Source organism: Choloepus didactylus, chromosome 18 (assembly GCF_015220235.1).
Source record: "Choloepus didactylus isolate mChoDid1 chromosome 18, mChoDid1.pri, whole genome shotgun sequence".
NCBI classification, from domain to species: domain Eukaryota; kingdom Metazoa; phylum Chordata; class Mammalia; order Pilosa; family Megalonychidae; genus Choloepus; species Choloepus didactylus.
The window spans coordinates 27,974,672-27,987,085 of NC_051324.1; the positions used below are offsets into that span (position 1 = coordinate 27,974,672).

The 12,414-nt window shown below is 36.3% G+C and overlaps 1 protein-coding gene across 5 annotated transcripts in view; it reads left to right on the top strand.

Annotated features, from left to right (window-relative positions):
- Positions 1-5,610: 5,610 nt before the first annotated feature.
- Positions 5,611-12,414, top strand: part of ATAD5 (ATPase family AAA domain containing 5) — a 55,266-nt gene continuing 48,462 nt past the window's right edge. For all 5 annotated transcript variants that reach the window (XM_037807891.1, XM_037807895.1, XM_037807892.1 and 2 more), the window contains exons 1-3: positions 5,611-6,118; positions 8,442-10,366; positions 11,009-11,117. In XM_037807891.1, coding sequence (XP_037663819.1) covers positions 6,053-6,118; positions 8,442-10,366; positions 11,009-11,117 — 2,100 coding nt within the window. In that variant the 5' untranslated portion in view covers positions 5,611-6,052. The remainder of the gene's footprint in view (positions 6,119-8,441; positions 10,367-11,008; positions 11,118-12,414) is intronic.

A 12,414-nucleotide genomic window follows, 5' to 3' on the forward strand; every position in this document is an offset into this window, starting at 1 on the left:
AAGACTTACAAGAAACAAAGATATAAGAAACTTGCCAATTCATTTATTTACAATGAGAATATAATTGCTGCACAAATCATAACAACTGGAAAATCAAGTTTTAACTAGAGAGTTGATTGATAAATGTAGATTCAGGCCAGAATATTTTGGTCATCTGGTCAACAAAGTTTTCCCGTCTTTTCTTTTCAACCTCCTCCCAGGAAGCTTCTAATTGTACTAGGCATACTGACATATTTTTGCACTCTGACTCCTGTTTGCACACTTAATACTATTAACATATTCTTTAGAATCAACTGGCTATAATTAAGTAAATCTTGGGCCCAGTTTTTGAATAGCAACTCATACAAAGAAACACAGTCAAGCAGCCAAAAATAATTGAGGTAATTCAGATCTCAATTTATGTCACTTGAAAACTTTTATTTGTGCTATATATTTTAAATTTTAAAACCTCAAACTTACAGAAAAGTTGCAAGTAGAGTGAATTTTTTTTTCCTGAGCCATTTGAGAGTAAATTCCCAACATCCTACAAACAAGGACATTCTCTTACAAACAAGGACATTCTCCTACCACCTACAATGGAACCATCAGAAACAGGAAATTAACACTGACACTTTACTGCCATCTAATCCTCAGACTCTTTTCAAGTTTAATCACTTGTCCCAATGACATCTTTTTTTTTTTTTAATCTTCATTTTATTGAGATATATTCACATATCATGCAGTCATACAAAACAAATCGTACTTTCGATTGTTTACAGTACCATTACATAGTGGTACATTCATCACCCAAATCAATCCCTGACACCTTCATTAGCACACACACAAAAATAACAAGAATAATAATTAGAGTGAAAAAGAGCAATTGAAGTAAAAAAGAACACTGGGTACCTTTGTCTGTTTGTTTCCTTCCCCTATTTTTCTACTCATCCATCCATAAACTAGACAAAGTGGAGTGTGGTCCTTATGGCTTTCCCAATCCCATTGTCACCCCTCATAAGCTACATTTTTATACAACTGCCAATGACATCTTTTATAGCAAATGGATCTGGTCCAGAATCACATGTTGCATTTATGTCATATCTCTCTTTACAGAATTTTAAATGGTCTCAATTCATAACCCATAGAAACTCTTTTTTAATATCCTCTTCTCCAATCCTGTTCTCTCATTCCTGATTAGTGCTGAAGTTTCTCTTTTCCTCAACCCCTTACTCTGCTCAATACAAACCTCTGATGCTCAGCTTCCCCCTACCTGCCTCCATTCCTATCTCTCAGTTCAGTACAACAGCTTGACAGCCAGGTTGGTAAGACAACCCGAGGGTGAGAAGGTAAAGACAAAATTCCCCTTGATTGATAGGTTGGATGATAACACATCTATGTTAATATATTTTGTGTCCGTGTTTCTTGAGTCTACCTCAATGACCTCTTGATTGATTCAGAATGTTCCTAAATGTCTTCAGTATATATTTACATCTTTTTCATAGGTGAATTAAACTTTGGTTCTTCTTGTCTTTCCCATCTGTGCCTACTTTTCATTTTGTATCAGTTTGGATACTTTTAGTTGCAAGTTACAGAAAACCTAACTCCAACTGTCTTATACAGTAAAGGGGATTCATTGACTAATACAACTGAAAGGGCTTCAGGCTTGTTTGATTCAAAGGTCAGGTTTCCCAATCTCTTCTCTGTCATTTGTGACACCTTATTTTTAGGCTATTTGTTCTTACACACCATCTGGAAGGAGTGGGAAGACTCCTTCCTCCACCTATCTCAGTAGTACACACACACTTATCTCCCAGAGGCACCCTGAAGATCTCCTTGCATGTCTCATTGGCACAGTCGTGGTCACAAGCTTACCTTTAACCAATAAGTGAGACCAGGGATTGGATTATGCTGATTAGTGTAAGTAGATCCAGAGCCAGGGGTGGAGTTAGCTTCTCCTAAGTACAGGGTCACGTGGAGGAAGTATGGATACCAGAATGACAACAGGGATGGTTATTAAGAGAAGGGGATGTGATATTGGGGAAAAAATGACATCTTCCACCTTTTCTCCATGTGCTGACTACAATGTGTTATTGCAAAAAAGCACTGAAGTTGAAGTTAGGTGATGCACCTATACACTTTAACTTTGGAAATATCTTGGAAATATCTCTGTGCTGTAGTTTCTACTTTTATAAACTGTCAATAATAAAACTGTCTTTGTAGGTCTGGTGTAAAGTCTGAATAATAGGGTCATATGAAAGCACACATTCATTTACAAAATGTTTAAAGAGTACAAGGTATGTGTCTGACCCTGGGCTAGGTGCTGAGAATAAAAACAGGAATGAGCTCTAGAACTCATCTTCCTAGTCCAGTAGGGGAAAACACAAATAAACAGGAATGTATAATATAATGCACTGTGTACAGTGAGAGTATTATAGAAGTACACAGACCTGCCACCTAATCCAGCCTGGGACAAAGTTAGTGGTAGAAGGAGTCAGGGAAGTTTCCGTGCATAGGGTGAGCCTTAGGACTCTTAAGAAAGTTGAGTGTTAAGATTTTTCTTGGGTTGGCCACATGGGATTCTCTCTGTTCCCTTCCAAACTTCATCAAAATAACAGTAAAGGAATTAAAACCTGATTAAGGACAACCAGAACAAGATCGGTCACAAAGGAGCACAAGAGAGTTTCACAAATTTTTGGAAAATAGAAATTGTATGGGGGCGTAGTAATTGCCCAGATGACTGAAAGAAGTTACATCCCAAACTTCAGAGAAAGAACTATTCAGAATTGGCCCAACTCCCCTACAGACACTTGAGAAGCTCATTAGGAGGCCCCCTATACTTTCCTGACTACTTTCTAAAATTGCAACCCTTCGCCTGACATTCCTTTCCTTATCCCACTTCCTGCTCTATTTTCTCCTCAGCATTTATCATTATCATGCCATATATTTTACTTACTTATGGATTTTACTATATGTCCCTTCCAACTAGAATGTAAATTCCAGGAGGCTAGGGATTTTTGTCTGTTTTGTTCATGCTGCTTCCTAGTGCCTAAAACAGTGCCTGGCACATAGTAGGACTCCATGGTATTTATGGAATGAATACCACAGAAGGTGACAGTCAGATATGTGATTGAAATGGGGGGGAGGGGTATTAGTTAAAATCAGAGTTAGATGTTCCAGGTCCAGGGTTCTATTACATGCAGTTAGGTGACCTTTCCCAACAGTCCCTACCCAACTTCAAGATATACAACTCTTCCAAACTGGAATATAAACTGAATGTCCCAGAGAAAAGACCACCTCATACGGATCGTTGGGAGCCCCCTGTGAAGAGACAGCAGACTCCCCAGACCCACAACCTCCCCAGGACCTAGAAACTAACAAGTGAAGGTCTGGCACAGCAGGGAGCCTCTGGCCCCTCCTCTAGCCCTGAGAGCCAGAATCTGTTCTGGATTCTCTGGTACTTTGGCCTACCTTTTGTTGATTATTTTTACTATCATCCTCGGCATTTGATAATAGAAACATAGAAACAAAGCATAATAGGAAAAAAAAAAGAGAGGTAATTATTAATCCCAGGAAAAGCAAATACATGGAAGAGAAAGAAAACCATTTGGCTCAACAATATTTACATAGTCATAAAAATGCAAACATTGATGACTGATTTAATAAAAATTGCCATATAACTGTATTGGGAGGTTGGAAGGAGAGAAAGGGTGAAGAGTGGTACTATAAGAGAATTAAATCCTCAATCACCATAACAGGAAATTAGGAAATTAATGAATACTGTTTAATATAGTTAAATCAAGAAATAGCTATACAAACATATTGTATATTTTAAAATGAGGAGATATTTATACTGCTAAGAGTTGAAAGGGGTTGTCTATGGGAAAGAGACCTGGGTTGTGAAACAGGGATCAGCTTTTTTTTTTTATGCTTTTTTTTGCAATGCTCTTTGATGTTTTTAACAAAGTGTAGGCATTACTCTGATAAAAATTTTAAAAAATAATAAAATAAGTAGGGGTAATGAAAAAAAATGGGGAAGATATTCTAAAATGTTACTGGCACACTATAAACTCTAAGCTGCTATATAAACATTAGAGCCATTTAATTTAAAATTGATAAATACCATCAGCTCCTAAATAAGAGTTGTGTAAAATACTGGCTACATATCTAGAAATAAACTTAGTGCATATGCTTAACAACTCAATGTAGTGCAAATGCCTAATAATCAAGAAGGATAAAAAGCACTGGAGACATACCCTATAACTCACTTTTAGATGTCTCTATTAGAGAAACGTTACACATGTGTAAGGGGACCTGGGCAAAAATATTCACTGACTCACTGAATAATAGAAAGTGTCCATCTCTGAGGAAATGGATAATTAAAATGTGGTGCACGGTTGGACAGAAAACTCAGGAATGAGATCTACATGCGTCATGAATAGCTCTGGAAAATGATGTTAAGCAAAAAAAGCAAGTTATTGAATGATATTTACAGTGATATGATTTATTTATAATTTTTTTTGTAAATAAATACAAAACTAATGATTTCCAATTGATACATATATGTATGTAAAGGTATAAAAAAGACTGCAGTGGTACACACCAAATAAATAATAGTGGCCACCTCTCGGAGAAGAGGTTTAGGAGTGGAAGTCAAAGGAAATTTTTTATCTTTCTCTAATTTTCTCATTTATGTTTCTTCTTCCTTTTTTTGGAACAATGTTCATATACTGCCTGAATTTATAACATATATAACAAAGCAACAAAAAAGTATATATTTAGAAGAAGACTAAAAGCAGTTACAGTGTTCCCCCTCCTGAAAAATCTTATTCAGGACTCATTTTCAAAGAAAAAGTAATTACCACTGATTTCATTAGGAAAAAATTTCTGTGTGCTCTTAGCATCCAAATTAACCCCCCTTATGACAAGATACACAAATTCTTCAGTAGTTAAAAGCAGTTTGCATAACACCTAACAAGGTAGCTTTCCAACTTTACTTGCTTGTCTTTTTATCTGTTTCAGCTCTTACACACTTGATTCACTTCTTACATACCCTTCAGTTAAAAACTATGCTTTCAAACTAACATTCATTATGTTTATGTAATTGCAACTTTCACGTAAAAGAAAACAAGACTAAACAAATCCATGAAAACAATGGAAATAATGCCCGAGGCTATCATTACTACAAGCCAGTAAATTATCGGGATCCTGCTAGGACCCAACACGAGCCAATCAGATGAGGCGACGACCTTGGGCCCCTCAGCTGCTCGCGAAGGGAAAAAAAAAGTCTTCTTAGCCAAATTAGGGGTATAAATGTAACGCCGGGACCCCAAATGGGCCTATCTCGAGGTAGGACTCACACCAAAAAATTAACATTTTATTCGGGATGACAGGAATATAGCAACTGTTACTTCTTTTTTCAAATTTCCACTTTAAAAAAGGGGCCAATCTGGGGCGTCAAGAGTCTAGGGTTTTAATTTTATCACTGACTAGGTGATCCAAGTCAAATCAGGTCCTCATATGTGAAACTGGGCTACAAGATACGAGAAATTCGAATCTCTAAAGTCCCGGCCGGCGTTAAATTCCACAATAATATGATCCCGTTTGGGGCAAGTTCGCCAAGAGAAGTTTTGGCCCCTTCCGCTCACCGTCCGCTCAAGCCTCAGGAAGCAACAGTAAGCTCCGCCCCCCGCGCTCCGGACGGCGCGAAAACCCAATTGACAAGAATTCGTTCTGAAGCCCTTTGGACTGATCTGAGTTCGGCCTGCTTTCCCCGCCCGGAACCGAGTAGTCCTGAAGGCTCAGCCTCGACCGCCCGCTTCGGGAACACCTGGTGCTCGCCGCGCCCCAGGAGTCTTGCCGCCCGCGCTTTCTCATTGCCTCTTCCCTCGTTCGACTCGGCTGATCTCGGCCCGGGCTCCGCGCCCTCTCCGGGCCGGTGGGCGCGGGGGAATCCGAGACGGACCCGGCAGCCAGCTCCGCTCTCCTTCTGGAGCGGGCCGCCTCCATGGCCTCCAGGCGGGCCGGTCCGGTCTACGAAAAGTCCTAGGAGCTGGGATTCCGGGAAACAGGGAGCATGGTAGGGGTCCTCGCCATGGCGGCGGCGGCTGCTCCCCCTCCAGTGAAGGACTACGAGATTGAGGTGCGGTCGAGTGTCTGTCGAGTTCCTTTCTCCGGCTGATGGGGGTGAATGGGTGGAAGGTGATCCCGACTTCGTATCTCTGAGGGGAAGGGAAGGACATGGTGAGACCCCAAAGTTACGACATTGTGTGAAAAATTGCTGGACCCTCTTTTTAGAGTAGTCCTGACAAACACTGGGATTGTGAGATGTTTACGGTAGGGTACATCAGGATTTAGAATGGTATGGCCAGTTACCAGATCCTGAAATGTTAGTGGAACACGATGTTTTGGACTTTTGACATGTCATGGAGGATCCGAGGGTCAAGTTCTGGTTTCGTGATACGGAATCATCGAACTTGAGCATTGAAAAGGATCTTTAAAGTTCAACTAGCCTATCCTTTTCCCTGTGCTATGAATGCCTCTTAAATGTCACTACTGGAATTAAACAAGATACTTAATGAAGAAATCAGTTTCTCCTGGCCCTAGATCTTAATATACTGCATTTAGAAATCCAGTGTGGCATACTGATGTTTTCATGTGTCTGTCAAGTTTCAGTGAAATGCACTAAGCAATTATTATAAGGAGATTCTCATGCCATGAAGTAGTGGACTAGCATCTTAAGATAGATAGTTGCTGTATTTTTACCCGTTTTCACCTCAGGCTAGCATTCTAACTGAAGTATGTATCCTGGGGTCCTCGAAGTGAGCCAAGATGTATGTTCCTTTAACCGTGACCCTTTCTTATTTTTTGGAGTTGAGTGGCTTTTGTATGCTTGATAGTAGTTGTTATGATACTTATTTGCTAATTGAAGGCAGTTCTCAACTTGTAGGTGTGAAGAAAGACTTTTGATATTTGAATTACAGTTCTTGATTTGTGTGGTCAGTTTTATCAATCTTTTCCTGTAGTTTCCTTTGTTGGCCTACTTAGAGAACCTGTTTCATTATGACACTCTTTTGTAAGGTAAGGGTAAGGGCTTTATAAACACTATTGCTTAAAATTCTTTAGTATCAACCCTGTGAAGTCCACAAACAAGAAAAGGTTAAAAAGTTTAATTTGGTACAGTGTTAAAATTGATTGATATGGGTATCTTGGGGTGGGGAATATGTTGGAGTTCTTTTATGGGTTTTGTATTATTTTTGCAACTGTCCTATAAGTTTGAAATTATTTCAAATTTTAAAAGTTTAAGGGAAAAAAAAAGAAAATCTTGAAAAAAAGAGTTTAATTTGATTAAGGTCACACCCAGTAGATGTCAGAGGTAACACTTGAATGTAGCTTTGACTCCAAAGCTTATGGTATAGTGCCTCTAATACCATCTCAGGATTATATCAGTACTCATCAGCATTTTCTAAGTGCATTTATGACTTCTTTGTAACAAGTACAGTTTTAATCTGTCTGAATTTATTTTTCTTCAGGTTAGAAATTTGTCCTGATACTAAGTTCTTAAATATTTACTTGTGTCTGTTAATGAGTTTTCTAACCCATTCCATTAAGCTGCCTGCCTGTATCAGTACTACTTTTAATCTTGATAGCTTTATAATACAATTCAGTTTTCTAGAAGTATAATTCCCCTATTTATTATTTATCTTAGAAATTTCCTTGTTATTCTGGCAGGTTTATTCTAAAAACAGAGAAGAGAAAATTAAAGAGAAAACCTATTGTGCTTTTTGTAACCAATAAGGTGATATCTGTTTTCTATTAAATAAATTACTAATTTATGACCAATAAAAAGGTAGTCATGCCTAACATTTTAGTCGTCTTAATACTGAGTGTAATCACCTAATGTAAGAGGAAGATAGTAGTTGTTTTAATAGCAAATTAAAACAGACTTTGTGATAAGTGTTCTTCTGGCGATCTTTCACCATGTTTTCTATTTGATTTGTAAATATTGGAATCCTAGGCTTGCTCATTATGTTATATATGTATATAAAACATTTGTATTGTTCCTACCATGTGTCAGACTTGACGTATTTTATCCAATGCCTTCATTTCAAGTTCTGTAAAATTGGTGGTGCTATTCACAGTTCATATAGTAAAAAGAAGCTAAGAGAGATTAATAAATTTACTCATAAATATAGTGGTTTGGGGGATTGTTTTTTAAAATGTGAACATTATATACAATGAAAAATACACAGTTATAATTATAAGGGTACAGCTCATTGTGACACTGGGATTTGAATATAAGTTTAACTTCAAATCTTGTGTTCTTTCCTATTTATCAGGTTTGTCATCTAAGGATCCTTTATTTCTTTATTCAATTACTTAAAATATAGATTGATGTTTAAAATTTATATTTTGTATTATTTTGCTTGAAATAAGTGTCTTTTTTTCTTCTTTTATATCTACAGCCATGTAAAAAACGAAGGAAAGATGGCAGATCTTCTTGCAAAACAATTACAAAATATTTGCCACCAATAGGGAAGACTGGAGATAGGGTTTTCTCTCCACCAAAATCCAGTAATATTCTGGATTATTTTAGAAAGACCTCACCAACAAATGAGAAGACAGAATCAGTGAAACAGTGTAAGATAATGTCATCTGAACTGTTGCCTGCTGACAGTGGCAAAGACTGTAAAACACCTTTAGAAATTTTCCCAAATGCAGAGTTTAAGAAGAGAGGAAAGAGAGTTAATTTATCTCATAAACTAAATAATATTAAACCTGAAAATGAATCTCCAGTTGAAATTAATAATGATGATAGCAAAGAAGACTCTAGTTTAAATAATGATTTTGTGGAAAGCAGTACTTCTGTTTTCCTCTACCAGAAACATGTAGCTATACTTGAAGAAAGTATTCAAGATACCAAAAGCCAGTCAAACACTATGACCTCAAAAAAAAATTCTGAGAAAATAAATCCTAAACAAGGCACCACAAAAAATGATTGCAAAAAATTGAGAAAAAGGAAGCGCAGAGATGTAATAGAAATATCTGAAAGTTATTCCTTGGCAAAGGAACCAAATCTCCTTAAAAATGATGGTAAAGATGATAAACAGATGTCTTCCCTAACTAATGAAATTGAGAGTATGGCAAATGATGGAGATCCTGGAGATAATGTAACTGAAGCAGCCCAGCTAAATGATAGTATAATAACTGTCTCATATGAAGAATTTTTAAAAAGTCACAAGGAAAACAAAGTGGAACAGATACCGGCCTCTACAATGTCAATTTGTGTTCCGTCTGAAACTGTTGAAGAAATAGTCAAAAGTGATAATATTTGTGATACAGAAACCTGTGAAAGTTCCCAGCAAGTACTCTTTAAGACAGTAACTGTTCTTGCACAAGTTCATCCTGTACCCCCCAAAAAGAAAGTGAAAATACATCCAATTTTCTTGAAACAAAAGCAAATTGAAATGGAAAACAGTCTATCTGATCCTGAGAGTGAACAGACAATTCAGAAAAGAAAATCAAATGTTGTTATACAGGAGGAAGAATTAGAATTGGCAGTGTTGGAAGCTGGAAATTTTGACGCTGTAAAGCCAAAATGCACTCTAGAAGAAAGACAGCAATTTATGAAAGCGTTTAGGCAGCCAGCATCTGATGCACCTAAAAATGCAACTAAAAAATCTTCGGATAAGCAGAAAGATCTTAATGAAAAATCTTTAAATGAGGAAGGAAGAGACAGTATTTCTAAAAAAGTCATGGAAAATTCTAACATTCAAATTGTTTCAAATAATGGCAGTTCACAGCCACACCCTGCTAAAAGAAGTTTTCCTAAGGAGAAAAGTAAAAAGCTAAAGAAAAAGGGTAAGGAAACATTAGATGCTGAGGCTACTTCAGTTGAAAATAGGAAGGGAAAAACTCAAAAGAAAGAAACAATCTTTTCCTTAAAAGCTAAGCAAAATCAAAATAGGGTTAGAAGGAGTTTAAGACAAAAGAAAACAGGAGTTTTTAAAAGCAGCACTTTATTTAAGAGTGAAAGTCTTGTTTGTGAAGAGATAGCAAATGCTGACCCTTTAAAGATATCCTCTCACTGTAACAATAGTAAATCATCAAGAAAAACCAGCACACCAGTTAAGGATGTCAAAGTTATACATTTTAAAGCTGAACCTGAAGACAGCTTGGTAAATGTTTCCACACCCAAAACAACAAGAAGATCTGTAAGGAGTAGCAGCACACCTACTACAGTGATCATTAGAGATTCTGATTCTGAAGATGTACAGGATAATACTCCAGTAAAGGCTTCCACTCCCAACGCAGCCAATTTATCAGGAGAGCATAGCTTATATACAGCAGAATTAATAACAGTACCCTCTGATTCAGAAAGCCCTATTAGGTAAAGTTTTGTTTTGTTCTCTAGTATTCTGCATGTAATGGTAGTGGCGAAGGAAAATACTTTGAACATCAGAGCGTATTATTTTTTCTAGAACATCACTGATTTATTTAGTAAGAAATAGAGAATGGGACTTCAAAAATGCTCCTTATTTTCCCCATTTAATTTAGTCAGACATAATTTCAGAAGATTTCTACATGTGTTTTAGATGAAGTCTATATCCTTATTCATCACTGTTGCTAATCTCTGGAGAAATATCCTTTGAATGTGAATTTGAATATATATTTAATGAGCATGAGATTAAAAATAAATTATAGCACTTTATTTCATGGGTTAAATAAGCCATGACACTATGAGTTATATACTTACATGCTGGTTCTGGCTAATAGAAGAGTGACCTTAGGAGTTAAATATATGTAAAGCTTATTAGTTTTAAATAAAAAATTTATATTTTCAAAGAGTTTAACATTGAATTTGGCTTACTTTTGAATCAGTAGTTTGAAACTGATGGGAGGTTTTTTTTTTCCTTTTTCTGTTTTAGAGTAGTCTTAAAATTGGATCCCTAGTTGGTTCTTTTCCATATTTAATTGAGATTCTTGCACATTATAATCATGAAATGTTCCTTAACACCTTTTCTTTTTTCAGAATGAAATTCACCAGAATTAGTACTCCCAAAAAATGTAAGAAAAAATCTAAGAAAAGACCTGAGAAATCTGAAGTGCCTGATGGAGATTTTACTTCTCAGACGAGAAAGGTAATTGAAATATTTGACTCCTAGAAGTAGTATTCTCTATCGTTAAAAATAAAACAGAACAAAAAACCTATTAGAAATAATAAGCTAAAAGTTGTATATATTTCATAGTTTGATTATGTTAACCACAATCCTAAGTTATTTTTCACTATTATTCCATTCCTTTGGTTAGTTTATTAAGATTATCAAGATATGTTATTGTGAAATGAAAACAGTTGACAAGGACATAGTAGAATTTACTTGGAAACAGCTTTCTTAGTGAGAGTTACATTCTGGTAATTTTTCCCTAAGACTGCCTATAGGTTATCATTAGATTTTGGTTCATTTTTTTTTTTTTTTTTTAATATTCATTTTATTGAGATATATTCACATACCACACAGTCATATAAAACAAATCATACATTCGATTGTTCACAGTACTGTTACATAGTTGTACATTCATCACCAAAATCAATCCCCAACATCGTCATTACCACACGCACAAAAATAACCAGAATAATAATTAAAGTGAAAAAGTGTGCTTCAGGTTTTAAAGCAGGGAAGGATAGTGGGGCATTTACCTTGGGCCCCAAATTTAAGGGGCACCAAAAAACTCAGGAAATAGTATTTGAATGCAAGGTTTTAAAAAATCAAAAGTAATGCAAAAAGTCCATGGTGAACAAAATATCAAAATTTCAAATACAGATAACATTGGTAATGGTGCCATGCCAAGCCATTTAAGAGCATGATGCAAAGGTAGAATATCAACAATACTAATTTTTTTTTTTTTTTTAGAGATATTGGTTCATTTTTAAAGATCAGAGGCTCAGAAGCAGGACTTCTCAACCTCAAAACTGTTAACATATTGGGCTGGAAAATTCTTTGTTGTGGGGGGCTGCCCTGTGCATATTAGGATGTTTAGCCATATCCTTGGCCTCTACCAATGAGATACCAGGAGTACCCACACTCCCTAGACCAAAAATGTCTCCAGACATTGTCAAATATCTCCTTGGGGGGCAAAATTACCCCTGGTTGAAAACCACTGCTCTAAAGGTAAAGGTGGGATATATAAAAAGAATTTAGTTGCTTTTACAAAATAGCTGCTTGTCCCCACCATGACAGAATCAGATGCTTTCCGGGGTGTATAGGTACACATACATATGTTTTTAAAAAGCTATCAAGGTTATTCTGATATAATCCTTGGGCAAAAACTACTGCTACAGAAAGTTATCTTTCATTTTTGTTTAACAGCTATTATTTTTTTTTAACTGTGTATATGTTCCAGGCACTGTGCTTAGTACTTAAATCATTAATCTCATAA